The sequence below is a fragment of the Octopus sinensis genome, linkage group LG15, assembly GCF_006345805.1.
Source record: "Octopus sinensis linkage group LG15, ASM634580v1, whole genome shotgun sequence".
Classification (NCBI taxonomy): Eukaryota; Metazoa; Mollusca; class Cephalopoda; order Octopoda; family Octopodidae; genus Octopus; species Octopus sinensis.
In genome coordinates, this window is record NC_043011.1 from 44150856 (window position 1) to 44169052 (window position 18197).

At 38.9% G+C, this 18197-nt stretch overlaps 1 protein-coding gene across 7 annotated transcripts in view; it reads left to right on the forward strand.

Moving 5' to 3' along the window:
- LOC115219750 (unconventional myosin-Va) overlaps positions 1-18197 on the forward strand; it is a 272760-nt gene that overhangs the window by 144940 nt on the left and 109623 nt on the right. For all 7 annotated transcript variants that reach the window (XM_036509681.1, XM_036509676.1, XM_036509675.1 and 4 more), the window contains 10 exons: positions 525-731; positions 1618-1743; positions 3444-3541; positions 6509-6595; positions 8211-8322; positions 9665-9876; positions 10502-10616; positions 12297-12488; positions 15552-15641; positions 16475-16699. In XM_036509681.1, coding sequence (XP_036365574.1) covers positions 525-731; positions 1618-1743; positions 3444-3541; positions 6509-6595; positions 8211-8322; positions 9665-9876; positions 10502-10616; positions 12297-12488; positions 15552-15641; positions 16475-16699 — 1464 coding nt within the window. The remainder of the gene's footprint in view (positions 1-524; positions 732-1617; positions 1744-3443; positions 3542-6508; positions 6596-8210; positions 8323-9664; positions 9877-10501; positions 10617-12296; positions 12489-15551; positions 15642-16474; positions 16700-18197) is intronic.

Below are 18197 nucleotides of genomic sequence, written 5' to 3' on the forward strand. Positions count from 1 at the left end.
GCTAGCGCACTCTAAATTAAACAAATATTAAATTAAGATAAAAAATGCATGCACATTAGTATAAATGACACGAGTTTATAAATACTTATTTCTTTATTGCCCACAAGGGGCTAAACATAGAGGGGACAGACAAAAGGATCAAGTCGATTACATCGACTCCAGTGCATAACTGGTACTTGATTTATCAACCCCAAAAGGATGAAAGGCAAAGTCAACCTCGGTGGAATTTGTCTCAGAACGTAACGGCAGATGAAAATAACGTTAAGCATATCACCACGAGTGCTAACGTTTCTGCTAGTATGCCACCTTATTATTATTAATACTAAAGTACTAATCTATGCTAGATACCAATAAACTAGTTCGGCGGTCACAGGAATTTGAAGATCCTATTTCTTGAATTAGGGCAGATTATAAGAAGTTCAAAACCATTCGTGTCCAGAAAGTTTGTGTTGTACATGTCTTCTACATGTCTTTGCTCACGATGTTCTTTACTCGGGTCATTTACTTTTTTCCTCTCTCCTCAGATGTTGAATGGAAGTGACGCCAACTGGTGCACGTCGTTATTGAAGAAGTTGGCAAAAGCTCAGTGTTTTGAGAAACCCAGAACCTCTCAGACCTCTTTCACTGTCTGCCACTTTGCTGAGAAGGTCACCTATACTTGCCAAGGGTTCATGGAGAAAAATATGGATTCTGTATCAGACTTACAAGTAGAAACTTTGAGAAAAAGCACCGTAAGTATTTGTCCGATGTGATAATTCTTTATTTCAAAACTATCATTCAGTTCTCATCCCCACCCTTTATGGGGGTTGGTTGGTTGGTTGGTTGGTTGTTTTCTAAATCTAATTTAATCAATGATATATACATCATTGTTTTAACATACACTTTTGGAAATCAGGTAATGTAATAAGAGGTATCCTATTAAATGAGCTCAGTTTCGCTCAGATTTAGTACAGCATGTTGTTAGTGCCGGTGGAATGTGAAAAAAACATTCAAGCGAGATCGTTGCCAGTGCCGCTGGACTGGCTCCTGTGCTGGTGGCACGTGAAAAGCACCAATCGAGCATGACCATTGCCAGCTTCGCCTTACCAGTACATATGCCAGCAGCACGTGAAAAACAACATTCGAGTGTGGTCGTTGCCAGTGCCACCAGACTGGCTCCCAGCATGTAAAAACACCTTTTGAGCATGGTCGTTGCCAGAACCACCTGACTGGTCCTCATGCCAGTGGCACATAAAAAGCACCCACTACACTCTCAGAGTGGTTGGCATTAGGAAGGGCATCCAGCTGTAGAAACTTTGCCAGATCAGATTGAGCCTGGTGCAGCCTTCTGGCTCACCAGTCCTCAGTCAAACCGTCCAACCCATGCCAGCATGGAAAGCAGCCATTAAACAATGATGATGATGATATATATATATATATATGCTATAATATAACCGTTTTGTCTGACATGCATAATGGTAATTCGAAACAAAAAGAGACGAATAAAAATGATGGTAAAAAGAAAGCAAACTTTGCCGCTAAAATTCTTATGTTTTGATGTTTGCTTTCAAAATCTCTTTGTAGAGATATGTGAGAAGAATCCTGTTAATAATGAAGTACGTTTTTTTTGTCTTTCAGAATCCATTTGTTTTAGAACTGTTCCAGGAGAAGAAATTGGAAAGGAAACTATCGACCTTAACTGAAGAATCCTACCTGAACCCACCAAAGAAATCTAAAAAACACAAACAGACTGTTGGTTCTCAGGTATGTGAAGAAGGTGGTAGTGGTGGTGAAGGGGACGAAGTTTTATTGGTAACAGTGGAGGATAGGTCTTAGCTAGAGATGGGACAACAGCACCCAAGACTTGGATGGAAAGACAGGAAGAAACTTTAGGGTACTAAAGTAAGGAATACCCCCTGCCCAAGGTGTCCAGTACTCTTGAGATAAGGGACAAAACACCTGGTTTTATTAATTGTAAGGGTGAGGATCAGTTAATGTTGTTATCCCAAGCAACAGGTTAAGTCTCTTACCCATTAACTGGTACATTTTATCCGTTGGGTTTCTCTACAGTTTTTGACTAATTTCACTCAAGGCCTTGATTACTCTAAACCTGAGATGCAAAAGACTTGCTCAAGGTACTGCAGAGAGGGTTGAACTCAAGACTACAGTAGAGGATACTTGCCTAAGGTGCTCTGCAGTGGGATCCAGCTAGAATAATTTGATTTTGTAGTGAAATAAAGACTGAAATAAAGTGATGTCTGTGAGTCGCTTGGATATTACTTTCTTGACTCTTAAGACTCACAGGGCTGATTACCCAGATTCCTTGGCACATAAATGACCAAGTTCCCAGCATTTCCCTTAAACAGGATGCCAGTCTGATGCAGGGTTGCTCATTTATGGTTGAATGAGCTGGAATAGTATGAAATGAAGTGTTTTGCTCAAGAACATAATGCACCACCTGGTCTGGGAATTGAAACCCATGATCTCGTGATCATGAGTACAACACCCTAACCACCGGTCCATGTGCCTTCTCAAAGAGCCAGAACAAACACATTATTGTCGTTGTCATCATCATCAAACCTTGGGCATTACTACCTTGAGTCGTAGAACTCATTGGGCCAGTTACCTGGTTTGTGGAGGTGCATGGTTTAGTGGTTAGAATGTTGGACTCATGATTGTAAGATTGTGGTTTCAATTTTAGGACTGGGTGACACGTTGTGTCCCTGAACAAAACACTTTATTTCACATTGTTCCAGTCTACTCAGCTAGCAAAAACTGGAACAGGCAGGGAATATATATTCCATAAAATTGGGAGACCGGGAATCTGGCCCTTATGAGTCACTATGACTCGTGAAGTTTACTTAACTTTACCTAATTACCTGGTTTGCATGGCATATAAGTGACTGAGAATCTCAACAGTGTCCCTGAACGGGATGCTAGTCTATCATAGTGATGGTCATTGATAGCTAAGCAAGCTGAAACAACATGAAATGAAGTGCTTTGCTCAAGGACATCAAAAACATGATCCATTATCTGGCCTTGGAATCAAAACCGCAATCACAATTTTGACTGTGGTCATGCTGGAGCACCGCCTTTAGTTGAGCATTTAGCCCAAGCCTCCACAGTCACAAACCTTCACAGTCGTGTCTGTGGGTTGACAGAATTAGTAGATTTGAGACTTAAAATACCTTGTGGGCAGAATTGTTAGCACTCCAGGTAAAATGCTTAGTGGTGTTTCCACTGAGGTCAACTCTGCCTTTCATCCTTTCAGGGTCGATAAAATAGGTACCAGTCAAGTACTGGAGTCAATGTAATCAACTTACCTCCCCAGCAAAAAAAAAAAAAAATTGCCGGCTTTGTGCCAAGATTTGAAACCAGTATTTTAGTTACATCCCTTTACATTCTGTGTTCAAATTCCCAAATTTTTTTGAAATCAATTTCAATTATTTTATTTAATGTTGCAGTTTAAAGAATCATTAAACAGCCTCATGAAGACCTTGTCAGACACAAACCCACACTATGTGCGATGTATAAAGCCCAATGATGAAAAGAAACCATTCAAGTAAGTTTTATTATAGATTCAATTTCACAGAGGACAAGGAATGACTGTGACCATTGCCAAGGATCGACCGATTTCACTCCTCCTTCATTGCAGTTCAAATCCAAGCAGAACCTGCTATGTAGAGCACATTTCCATTCTTGTTCACCATTCACTACATTTGCTCCTACCCCTATCTCCAACCAATGATTAGATGCTTGTGAAAGTTTCACCCAGTCCCCACTGATCCAGTGTCTTTATCTTTTCTTATGTTTACCTTCTTGTATCTTGAAACACTCTGGCATCTTGTCACCGCCGTCTCTACCTTATTTCCGGCTACTTCCACCCACCATTGTGTAATGCGAGGTAATCTTGTATTTCCTCTGTAGCCTTGTCCCTCTATCAGCTTTAGCTTCTCAACAACTGGTATAGAAACATTGCTCTTCCTACCCCTCTCAAATACTCCTCTGACTAAATAATCAAAGAGACGTTTTCCTACCTTTTCTTCTTATGACACAAACCCTACTTGTGAAGACCTGTTGAGGCAAGTGAAAATCAAAATCGAAATCGATCAACATCAATGGAAATTGTAGCTGTGATACCAGTACCGGTGGCATGTAAGGGAACCATCCGATCGTGGCCGTTTGCCAGCCTCGTCTGGCACCTGTGCAGGTGGCACGTAAAAAACACCCACTACACTCACGGAGTGGTTGGCATTAGGAAGGGCATCTAGCTGTAGAAACACTGCCAAATCAGACTGGGCTTGGTGCAGCCTTCTGGCTTCCGAAACCCCAGTTGAACCGTCCAACCCATGCTAGCATGGAAAACGGACGTTAAACGAATACGACGATGATGAGGATGATGATGTTCTTGTCTTGCAAGTTATTAGGAAACCATAATAGTGCCAGTGGCAGAAAGAAAAACAAGAAAACACGCTGTGCACACTTCAAGATGGTTAATGTTAGGAAGGGCTTCCAACGATAGAAACTGTACAAAAGCTGATAGTAGTGTTCAGTGTGAGCTTGGGGCTCAGCTGATCCATGCCAGCATGGAAAATGAGTGTTAAACAATGATGATGATGATAATAATGATGATAGCATATAGGGGGGTGGTGATAAATTCAGTGAACTGTGTCCCCTCTCACTCAAACCTGTAATCAGGCACCAAGCTATGAATTCTTTTGCAGAGAGGAATTTAGAAGCCTGTTGTTTGCATGCGTTTGTGTGTGTGTGCGTGTGCGTGTGTTTTGTTAATATTTGTGTTCAAAAGATGTGAAACATCAGCCAGAAAGTTGCCAATAAACCACTGTTTACAAGCGAAAATGCTGAGTAATATTTGTTCTACCCGAGATGCATGGGCAACCCCTTATCATTATTGGCAGAAATACAGTGAACTTGTGATTGGCTCATTGGAAACCTGTAATCACTAACACTTTTGTTTACAAAATCTTAAATAAAATGTATACATAAACATACCACGGGACAAAGTATCCTGTATCTGTTATCGTATTTATATTAGCTTTAACTCATTGTTGCTAATATATGTAATCTTGCATAGCTGCTTGGTGACCCTGTAAGTGCATTTATAAAGTACCCAATCCACACTGTAAAGTGGGTGGCATTTGGAAGGGCATCCATCTGTAAAAACCATGCCAAAACTGACCTCGCCTGTGCTGGTGCCACATAAAAAGCACCAAGTCCACTCTGCTGAGTGGTTGGTTTTAGGAAGGGCATCCAGCTGTAAAAATCCTGCCAAACAGACACAGAAGCATGGCGCAGGCTCCTGCTTGGTCAGCTCTTGTCAAACCGTCCAACCCATTCTAGCATGAAAGGAGGACATTAAACAATGGTGATGTTGATGATGATGGCAATAGCAATAAATATTACCATATTTTCCTAGTTTATGTGTGTAGTATGAACATGTTAGTAAACATTCTAACACAGTCCCTATTTTCACCAAAACCTTCTGCATTTCATATGGAAGTCTTGGTCCTTCAAAGTCGTCTTGGTGTACACATCAACCTAGGTTTTTTGGGTTTTTTTTGGTTCTAAATCAAGGCTAGAAAAATTCAGCTTGTATGCTGGAAAGAATATATACTTGTTGTATTTTGTTATCTCCCTTGTATCCTCTGGCATTGTTAAAAATGGAAAAATGGAAATGTACTATTTAAGTACAGCAGTCACTTTAATCATCTGTACTTCTTTTTGATTGTAAGGTATGGAGATAGAATTTTGATGTGTCTGGGGAGGGTCATATTGTCTTAATGCCTTTATTATCTAACACACTCACCGGTTCGATTTCCACTCATTTATTATTTATATTTTTTCTTCCAAAATTTTCATTGCTTTTGCAACCTTGTGTGATGAGGATGCAAAAGGATGAAAATTTTGGAAGAAAAAATATAAATAATGAATGAGTGGAAATCGAACCAGTGAGTGTGTTAGATAATAAGGCATTAACACAACATGACTCTCCTCAGACACAACATCATTTGCATCAACACACAAATTCACATGGAGTATTTTGCAAACCAGATATAAAAACAAAGGAGATAAAATTGTTTGTGTATTGAAAGTTGTGAAAATGTCAAGAGTGGACGGCCTTTCTCTAAGTGTTGACCTGTGAGTCAGACAGAGGGAATTGGAGAGGGTACTTGCCTTTGGTGTTCAGTGAGATCTTGGACAGTGGGGTTCCTCGACTTTTCCCTAGAGGTCATCCTGTATCAGAAGGACTACTTCTCTATCATAGGCCCACCCCACATTTTTTAACTTTTGTTTACTTTATATATTTATCTTTATTTTCATTATATATCATGTATATTTATCCCCTTTTTTTGTTATCTATTTATTTTTCATTTCATTATATGTAAACCCCCACATATGTCTGTTTTGTATTGTCCCCCTCATCTTTCACCCTGGTGACAAATAAATAAAATAATCATTATTAATATTATTATTATTATTATTATTATTATTATTATTATTATTACAGGTTTCACCATAAACGAGTTGTTGAACAACTTCGGGCTTGTGGAGTGTTGGAAACCATCCGTATCAGTGCTGCTGGATTCCCTGCAAGGTAAACTTAAAATTCACTTGTGTCCCATTATTTCTCATTAACGGTAGCGTAGAGGGAGGTTGCAGGTGGAGAGAAAACACCTGGTACTATTTAGTTGCCTGTGAAGGTGGACTTTGCCTTTCATCTTTTTGGATTGATAAAATAAAGTACCCAACCATTCTCCTCAAATTTGCTAGCCTTCGGCTTAATACAGAAACAATTACTGTCATTATTATTATTATTATTTTTTTTTTCTTCTTCTTTCAAATTTGCTTCCATTTCTTGCCGAGTGTCAATTATTATTATTATTATTGTTATTATTGTTGTTATTATTATTATCATTGTTATTATTATGAAGGTGGCAAGCTTTGCAGAATCGTTAGCACATTGGGCAAAATGCTTAGCAGTATTTCGCCTATCACTATGTTCAGAGTTCAAATTCCACCGAGGTCAACTGTGCCTTTCATCCTTTCGGGGTCAATAAATTAAGTACCAGTGAAACATTGGGGGTCGATGTAATTGACTAGTCCTCACACCAAAAATTTCAAGGCCTTGTGCCCTCCATAGAAAGGATTATTATTATTATTATTATTATTATTATTATTATTATTGGATGGAAGCACTCCGTCGGTTACGACGACGAGGGTTCCGGTTGATCCGAATCAACGGAACAGCCTGCTTGTGAAATTAACGTGTAAGTGGCTGAGCTCTCCACAGACACGTGCACCCTTAACATAGTTCTCGGGGATATTCAGCGTGACACAGAGAGTGACAAGGCCAGCCCCTTGAAATACAGGTACAACAGAAACAGGAAGTAAGAGTGAGAGAAAGTTGTGGTGAAAGAGTACAGCAGGGATCACCACCATCCCCTGCCGGAGCCTCGTGGAGCTTTTAGGTGTTTTCGCTCAATAAACACTCACAACGCCCGGTCTAGGAATCGAAACCGCGATCCTATGACCGCGAGTCCGCTGCCCTAACCACTGGGCCATTGCGCCTCCACTATTATTATTATTATGTAGTGGCAACCTGGCTGAATCTTTAGTATGCCAGGCAAAATGCTTAGCAGTATTTCACCCATTGCCACGTTCTGAGTTTAAATTCCACTGAGATCGACCTTGCTTTCGTCCTTTTGGGGTTGATAAATTACCGGTATCAGTAAAACACTGGGATTAATGTAATCAGATTATCCTCTACCCCGAGCTTGCTGGCCTTGTGCCAAAATTTGAAACTGTTGTTATTATTATTATTCTTGTCAAAATTGTAGTTTATTGTTAGTTTCATTGTGACTGCTCTTCTTGAATTGTTCTACATGCCATGTGAAGGCATGTGGCTTGGTGGTTAGGGCATTCGGCTCACGATTGTAAGGTCGTGAGTTCAATTCCCGGTGACACCTTGTGTCCTTGAGCAAGACACTTTTTTACGTTGCTCCAGTCCACTGAAGATTAAAGGCTTCGAATGACCCGTCTGTGTTTTTTGTATCGTCTTCTGGATGTTTTGCGTTCTTGTCCCATTTTGTATTTATATATATATATATATATAGCAGCGTACATACACTTTGTTATCTTATATATGTATGTGTGTGTGTATTGCGTGTTGCGTATGTAGGTGTAATTGTTGTGTATGCTTTCTGTTGCAGGGGAACATACGATAATATATTCTACATGTTCCAACAACTCTTGAATCTGTCAGACGTCAACAAATCGGACCCACGAGAAAGTTGTGAGAAACTTATGAAGACATACATTGAGGTAAGCCACATGTTTTTTTTTTTGCTGTTTTGCTTTTCTGTCTTTTTGCTTTTTGTATATTTGACTACCTGTCCAACCCATGCAGGTATCACTGTGGGTATTATCACAATACATACCATTGTATGGTACCATACTGAAGGTGACAGAGTAGGTAATGTGCTAGATACTGTAATACTTACTATAGTATGTACCACAGTAGACAGTACACAAAATACTGTAGTAGTTTGTACAGTATGTGCCACAGTAGAAATACTACAGTATGGTACCACAATAGATCAGTCGTGGCACTCCGTCGTTTATGATCATGAGGGTTCTAGTTGATTTGATCAACGGAACAGCCTGCGCATGAATTTAACGTGCAAGTGGCTGACCACTCCACAGACGTGTGTACCCTTAATGTAGTTCTCGGGGAGATTCAGTGTGACAAGACTGGCCCTTTGAAATACAGGTACAACAGAAATAGGAAGAAAGAGTGAAGGAAAGTTGTGGTGAAAGAGTACATTAGGGTTCGCCACCATCCCCTGCTGGAGCCTCATGGTACTTTAGGTTTTTTCGCTCAATAAACAATCACAACGCCTGGTCTGGGAATTGAAACCACCATCCTGCGACTGCGAGTCTGCTGCCCTAACCACTAGGCCATTGCGCCTCCACACCACAGTAGATAGTACACAAGAAGCCATACTAGTTTGTACAGTGTGTATCACAGTATAGTACCACAACAGGTGGTTCTATACTGCGTTGTACCAGCACAGTATACTATGGTGCTACTATAGAATGTATCCTTGTCATACAACAGTAGCTACCACCGTATGGTCTAACTTTTGTGAACAATGGTTATACTGCAATATTAGTGGAGGATTAAGATGGCAAGCTCACTGAACTGTTAGCATGCTGGGCAAAATGCCGAGCAGCATTTGGTCCATCTTCACATTCTGAGTTCAAATTCAGCCGAGATCCACTATGCTGTTCACTTTTTTGTGTGTTGAGTAAATAAGTACCAGTTTAACACAGTGGTTACTGTAATCAACTTAACCCCCCACCCCCGAAATTGCTGGCCTTGTGCCAAAATTTGAAATCATTATTTGAAAGGAGGGTCAGTTGTCAAACAGTAGCAAATTTAATTTCTCTGCCATGTAACCATTAACCCATCATCTACATAACAGCAATAAAAACCAAAACAATATCAGTTTCTGTGACCCAGAAAACGCTCACTTTATGAAATGCAATTAGTTATTTTTGCTAATTTCACTGAAATTAACCAGGAGGTTCGTCTTTACCCTCATTCCCTTCAGATAATTATCTTCGGTGTCAAATCTAAAACTAACTTATTGTTATCTTACAGGACCCTGATAAATACCGGTTTGGGAAAACAAAGATTTTGTTCCGTGCTGGTCAGCTTGCTCTCCTTGACAAACTGTTGAGTGATCGACGCATCAAATGGTCAGTTATGGTACAAAAGCAGGTGCGGACATTCCTGTGCAAGAGACGCTTCGAGAAGATCAGACGTTCAGTTTCCTTACTACAAATTTATGGCCGTGGATATATAGCACGCTTGTAAGGACCTTCAACTTATTTTTTTCAACTTATTTTTTCACCCCCCGTGTCTCTCTCTTTCAGTTCAGGTTTTTTTTTCCTTTTGATACAAGCATTTAATACTAAGTTTGATGGAAAGATTCTGACAAAGCATCAGGGAGGAAACAATAAGATGAGGCTGCTTGTCATGAAGGACCACCTGGACGTATGAAAGTCAGTTTGTTGCTACAGGGTACTTTAAACATTGCAGCCCCTCTTACTGCAAAGGGAATCACATCCAAACATCTAGACATATCTGCAACACCCTGCAACACATCTACAACGGCCCACAATACATCTACAACACATCTGCAGCACTCCACAATACATCTGCAATACGACATAGTACTTTGTAGTAAAGATTGTTTGCCAACATAACATGGCAGTCCTGGTTTATGTCGTATAGCCAGCTGGAGACGATGTCTCCTGGGGCTAAATTACAGCAACATTAGTCCTAAACCAGGACTTCCATGTTTATGTTGGCAAACAATCTTTACTTCTGAAACAGTTAAATACTGTGATTCTTTGAATTGTCTTTGACTTTATTCCATTGTTGTGTAATGTTTGTTCAATACATCATGCCATTTTTTCCTTTGAATCTATGCAGAGCCTTCGAAGAACGACGCAGGATACATGCCTCCATTAAGATTCAAGCTTGTTTCCGAGCGTTTCTTGTTCGGAAAGTGTTCCAAGAGAAGAAAATGGCTGCCATTGTTGTTCAGGTTAGTTTGGAACATTCTCTCTTTCCTCTTGTTTAAAGATGTTAATTATCTCCAAACATCCACAGTGCTAGAGAAGGGCCCATATAGGAAAACAAAGCATTAGAACGCAGGACTTGGTGCCAGTCCTGCTTCTCTCAGTTCAAAGATTTGAGCAAAGTCGACTCCAACATCGAGACCAAGGCACACTGGCAAAACACTGCTCCTCTAAGTGGAAACCTTACCTGTCATTGTGGTTTTGTGGCATGAAGCAAATCAGGCCTTACCATCCACTGAAGAATACACATGGTAAAGCAAGCTGAGTCCTCAACCTGTTCCCTTTGCTGAAAGGTTTGATAGGGACCAGCAGGTCTCAGGTTTCCTTCTCAAGTCATACTGACTCATGAGGGCTAGTTTCCCAGTTTCATGGCATATATAATCCCCACCTGTATGGGTCGCCAGTCTGCCACGGGTTTACTCAATTTTGCCAGCTGGGTTGACTGGAGTGATGTGAAATGAAGTGTTTTGCTCAAGAACACAATGCATTGACCAGTCCAAGAATTGAAACCACAAGCTTACAGTCATGAGCCCAACGCCCTAACCACTAAGCCATGTGGCTTTTCAAGGTACAGGTGTAGTTATGTGGTAATAAGTTTTTCTTCCTAACCACAACCTTCTGGGTTCAATCCCACTGCTTGGCACCTTGGGCATGTGTCTTCAATTATATAGTCCCAGGCTGACCAGAGTCCTTATGAGTTGACAGAAATTGAAAGAAGCCCATCATATACCTACATACATGTGTGTGTCCTTGTGTTTATCCTCCACCACCACTTGACAACCGGTATTGGTTTGTTTACATCTCCACATCTCTGAGGCGCAAGTCTGAGCAAGGTTGTTTATGGAAGACCAGCAGTCGTCCATGCATACCAGGCTCCTCTCTTCATGCCACCGATGTTACCCAAGGGAAAGGCAAAGGACGATACAGCTTGGTACCAGTAAGGTTGCACCTCATTTTTACAACTGAGTGAGCTGGAGCGATGTGAAATAAAGTGTCTTGCTCAAGAACACTTTATAGATAGAATAAATACCAGACTTCATAAAATAAATACAGGGGCTAATTCATTCAACTTAAATCTTTCGAGGTGTTGCCCCAGCTTGACCACAGTCCTATGACTGAAGCAAATAAAAGATAGAAGATAAAAGGAAGATAAAAGCTAAATGCTTCACACCTTTTCCATTTGTCTTTCATTTTATATTCCAGTAGGAAAACAATTGTTTTGGTTCTTACCATACTTGACCTAATTCTTAGTCAATGCTAGAATTACACCTGCAGTCAGAGGTATGATGGCTATCAGTGGGTGTTTCCTCATTGTCAAACCTGTTTCCATGGTTTCTGAAACTTTGGGGCCATTTACCAGTAAGTTTGGCTTGTGTGGAATCACAGAACCTGCAATGCCAATTCTTCAAAATTTTTTTATATCCTTGGCATATCAGTGTTACAGCAATAATGTTGTTTAGAATATACTGTCTGAAAACTCGGGTTGGTCATGGTTAGATTGTCTTTGATAATAAGTCTGCTGGTAGAAGACTGGACTGACCTGGGGCTAAACAATAGCAGCTACATTCATTATGTGTTAACCTTGCTCTTTAAATGGTTTGAAATTTGTTCCTGTCTCATGAATCCTGTTGTCTTTCTAATTCCAGAGATATGCCCGGAGAGTGCTGGCTCAAAGACTATTCCGCAAGTTGGTGCATGACCGTAATGCTACAATTCTTCAAACTCAAATTCGTGCCTGGATGGCTCGGAGGAAGTTTGACAAAGTCCGTCGCGGTGTCGTCCTATTACAGTCTCATGTTAGACGCAGAGCTGCCAAGAAGGTCTTCAAAGAACTCAAGGTAAATTCTTTTGACAATTATTTCCCCCAGCAGATTCTTCAAGTCAACCTAGTATTTGTGTGTGTGTGTGTGTTTGTGTGTGTAATTATGGAACTTAATTAGTTAATCAACTCTATAATAAAATATTTAGCATCCAGTTGTAGAAATCATGCCAAAACAGGCAGTGGAATCTGGTGTGGCCCTTGGCCTTAACAGCTCCCGTTAAATCATCTAACCCATGCTACCATGGAAAACAGATGTTCAGTGATGAAAATGAGGATGATTATAATGAATGCTACGCCAAGTGTAATACTTAATTATTCACATTGTTTTCAATTAATCATGCATTATCTTGTCGCTTTAAGATTTTGATGATGTGATTGTTTACTTTTTGAATGACACTGTAGAGTTGGTGTGAGAGGCTAGATCTGGTTGATTTCAAAATAAAACTATTTAGGTTGGATATGACTGGTTTAAATGCTAAAAGGTTAAACATGGTCACATCTAATGACTGTTTAATTATGTCATCTAATTACTGCATGTGAGTGAGTGAGAGAGAGAGAGAAAGAGATGTTAAAAAACATTAAAACGTGGTCCTGTCAATTCACTGATTACCCATTTAAAGTAATATCATGTGAGAACAAGGATTTAGTAATCTAACGAGAGAGAGACTCTACATGATGTGTTGACTTGCTAGAAACTTCAGCCAAAGCTCCCTCATATTACATCCCACCTCAAAAGAAAAAGACAACACTGGGAAAAATAAAGTGAAGATAGTCATGTCTGGAATGGCTTGACCATAAGTCTGTTTAATCAAGGTTCACTGCCCTGGGACCAACATCAACAAAAACAACTAAGCAACACTGTGGATATAGTAACTAAAGAATCTCACTATTGGTGTATTATCTGTAGGGGTTATAACCCCTAAATTGTAATAGAGCTAAGGCATGATATATATTTGTAGTATAGTTGCTACATACAATGTAATAACATCTTTAGGAAAGATATCTTACATATCTCTATATAATATATATACATATATATATATATATATATATATATATATATTATTTATAATAAGAGTAGCTCGTATACGAGTGGGTATATATTTGTCAAAAATGAAGTTTGAAAATGCCGCTATATTAGATAAATTTTAATTTTACATGTTTCGGTTCTTGAAATAACGAACCTTATCAAAAAAATTTTTTTATATAATAAAGAGAGTCCATGCTATATGTTTAAAGAGTATGATGGAACAGTTCATAATTGTGACATACATTCAATAGAGTCAAATATAAAAAATCCATGTTCTTGAAAAGGCGAGGAGTTCATTATAGATTTTACCTTGTGTTCCAATGGGAGCAACAGTAATGATTCTTGGTCGGCATCTGCTGGCGTGTATATATATATATATATATATATATATATATATATATATATATATTGGGTTGGTGCATAATTACTGCGGATTTTTTCGATAAATTTTATTCAACAAAAACAATAACAACATGTAACAAAAACATCTTTAAATGATTATCCCGGAGCATATTCACCATCTACTTCAGTTACTGCTTCCCATTTGCTTGGCAGACAGTCAGACTGTCATTTAAAGATGTTTTTGTTAAATATTGTTATTGTTTTTGTTGAATGAAATTTGTTGAAAAAAAGCTGTGTGACACGTCCATATCTATGTGTATACGCATGTATGGATACATCCCCACTATTGGCACTATTTGTTAGTAAACAGTATGAACTGCGAAGGCGGATGTGCACAATGTGCATCACTCCGCTGTATATTGACAGTTCGTAAACAGGTTAAGCAAAATAAACACGTAAACAATAACAATGCCTTCAGTGAGTTGTCTATCATCCCATCACGAACCAAAGAATGCATAACAAGCTGCAATAATTCTGCACCAACCCAATATTTATGTATAACATATCTACATTTCTATATGACATGTCTTGTATCCCTGCATATTACATATACCACCACAGTATCAAGCATATTTTTATTTCACACACATACGTGTGTGTGAAGGTGCATGGCCTAGAGTTCGGATGTGTCACTCATGATCACTAGATCTTGGGTTCGATTCCCAGAAGCTTCATTTCACATTAGCAGAAATGCATTTACGGTATATCCTCCGGCTCTCTACATTCTGAGTTCAAATCCCACCTGCCTGGAGAAGGCGACAGGAAACCACTCCATTATTTACCCCAAATCTGGTCTTGGATGGCTATAGTTCCAGTAATCTACTTAACAGAAGTAGGGGAGGTTACAAGCACTCTTAGGTTATACAGAGAGTGCTGGAGAAGGTTCACATGGGAAAACAAAGCATTAGAGCTCAAAACCCGGCGCCAGTCCTGCTTCTCCTCAGTTCAAAGATTTGAGCAAAGTCGACTCCAACATCGGGACCGACTTTGTGCAAGCATGAAGGCACGCTGCCATGACGTGGCTCCTCTCAATAGAAACTTTACTTGTCACTGCGATTTTGTGGCACGAAGCAAAACAGGCCTTGCGTTCCTCTCAAGAAAACACATAGTAAATGATCCACAAGCAAACTGAGTTCTCAACTTATTCCATTTGCCAAAAGGTTTGCAAAACACCAGCAGGCCCCTCAACAGACACATTCGCGGCCATAGAACATAATTAACCCTTTATTTTACTGAACCCTCGTTTGTTGTTCACAATGAGACAATCCATCATATATATATATATATATATATATATAAATTTGAAATGAGGGTGAGAAATTGAATATTAATTTAATTAAGATCTATAGACAAATTGCGTAAGTAAAATTAGGTAATCTGTTAATAGTGAAATATGTATGTGAATAATCTATATTTTTGTTGCTTTTCATTTGTCTTGCTCGTTTATCTTCTGGTGTTTGCTAAATATTTCTTGAGAACATTTCTTATTGGTAAGACCATAGCAGATCTGCTTCTAGCATAAGGGTTATCCACATAGTGGTCATCCCTCTCATATGTATGTGTATATATATATATATATATATATATATTATATCACTCACAGACACATATATCTCTAATTATGCATATTTGTTTGTTTTTTTGCAGAGAAAGGCCAAGGACACAGATGAACTCACATTGTCCAACCGACGTCTGTGTAACAAGATTATTGAATTGTCTAACCAAATTAAAGAAAAGGTAGGTGTCTGTGTATATGCATGTGTGAGTGTATGGATTGGTGTAGATGGATGTATGATTGCACATTGTGATGTGTGTGGAGATGTTTAAATCTGGGTGTCTGGATTTGTTTGAGGGTGTATGATAGTCTTCAATGACATGTGTGTGTATGTGTGTGTAGAGATATGCATTTGGGTATGGATGTGTGCACATTTGTGTGTGTGTTGTGTAGATGTGTGTGTTTTTGTGTAGTTGTAGTTGTTTGGACGTGTGTATGATTGTATCCAGTGATGTGTGTATGGGGATGCATCCAAATTTGTGTGTAGATGTGTTTGTGTGGATCACTTTGTAGATATGTGTGATTGCAAGTATGTTTGTGTGGATTTGGCTATGTGTGTGTGTTTATGTGGACATGGGTGTATGCACATGTGTATTTATGTAGATATGGTTGTACATGTGTGTGTGTTTGTGTGGGTATAGTTGTATGTGTTTCTACATATGATTGTATATGTTTGTATGGATATAACTGTATGCATGTGTCTGTGTATATGTTAGTGTGTTCTTTGTTGATTAAGGTTCAAAGTTCATTAATTCATAGGTAATCTCTATATAGAAACATTATCTATAGAGAGACAAACCACATCTATTTGTTTCCTGCTTTACATAGCCAATATTTACTTAATTAATAATAAATTAATCAATGAAATTTTTCTGTTATTGTAATAAGTTATTTCTGTTTCTGTAAAATAAAATTTTATTTTTAAAATTGCCAACTCTGACTCTTGATTTAATTATCGTTTGTATATATTATATATTTATATTTCCACCTCACTTCCTCTTTTCAATCGTTTTAGGAGCATGACTTGAAACATTTGAGAAGTAATGAGGCCAACAACAAACAGTTCCAAGACTTGTATGAAAAACTCTCCACAGAGCATGACGGCTGCAGAGAGATCAGACTGAGGTTGCAAGATGCTGAGAGTCTGGTTTCAGAACTGAAGGGCAATTTGAAACAGAAGACTGAAGAATTAACTGTCTTAATGGCGGAGAAGAAGAAGATGAAACTGACTTATGATGAGGTTGGTGAATTCTGTTGAATGTAGTTTTGTATTTGGAGTGTTGTTGTTGGTGGTGGTGGTGGTTTTTGTGTTTAGTGTCAATGAGCTGTCATTGTAGGGATGCATGACAGCAATCAGTGGTTGCCACTGTTTTTGTAGAATCCACACTCCTCACCAACATGTACCACTTCCTTGCCTGGATAATGTCCATCTTCCACGCTTCTACAAGTGTCTGTCTGTCTGTGTGTCTATCTGTACATCTCTCTAAAATCCACCAATCACCATCATCACTACCACCATCATCACTACCACCATCACCAGTTTCTTGTCTCTTGTCCTTCATTAAAGACATCAACCCTATTTCACCTTCCTCTTCACTGATTGACTCCAATACACACAAAGACTTCTTCCTCTGTTTCAAAGTCCATTTTCTCTCATTCTTGTAAATCTGTCTGTGTGTCCCTCTATTCCTCCCTAAACACCTCCAACTGCCACCACCAGTTATTTGATTCTTGCTGACTCCAATAAAAATAAAGACTTCTAAATTGACTCCACATCAAAGTCTACCTTTCGTTAACTTCAAAGTTTACCTGTCTGTTACTATTTCTCCCTGCTAAACTCTTCCAACCAACTATTTAAGCCTTACTAACATATATATATATATATTAACCATATAACTATATATATTATGATTATATAACTATATCCAGTTATATAATCATAGTTCATATATAGTTATACGGTCAGTATATATATGCTCAATGCTTAGAGCATCAGGCTCACAATTATCAGGTTGTGAGTTCAATTCCTGAACCAGGCTACATATTGTGTTCTTGAGCAAGACCCTTTATTTCACTTTGCTCCAGTTCTCTCATCTGTAGAAATGAGTTGTGATGTCACTGGTGCCAAGTTGTATCGGCCTTTGCCTTTCCCTTAGACAGCATTGGTGGCATGCGGAGAGGAGGCTGGTATGGTGACTGCTGATCTTCCATAAACAATCTTGCCTGGACTTGTGCCTGAAAGGGTAACTTTCTAAATGCAATCCCATAGTAAATTAATGACCAAAGCGGTTCTTTACCCTCTATAACTATATATACTGCTTTCAGTCTAACTGAAGACTTCAAATTTACTTCACATCTAAGTCCGTCTTTCCTTTACTTCTAAGTTCACCTGTCTATATCTACTTCCACCTGCATCTACTTTCCAAACTCACTCCTGCTTCAAGACATCATACAAGCAGTGTCGTTCATTTCCAATATTCTCTGGAAACTTGTCTGGCTACGGGAAAATATTTACTTTGCTTGGAAACAGGTGAGGGTTGGCGAAAGTAAAGGCATCTAGCCATAGAAAATCTGCTTCAATAAACTCCATCCGACCCATGTAAACATGGAAAAGTAGATGTAAGATGATGATGATGATGCTTATCATATATATATATTTTATGTATATATTCTAGCTGACTTGGAGAATTGACCATTCTTTTATAATTATATAAGCATTCCAACTATATATATACTCC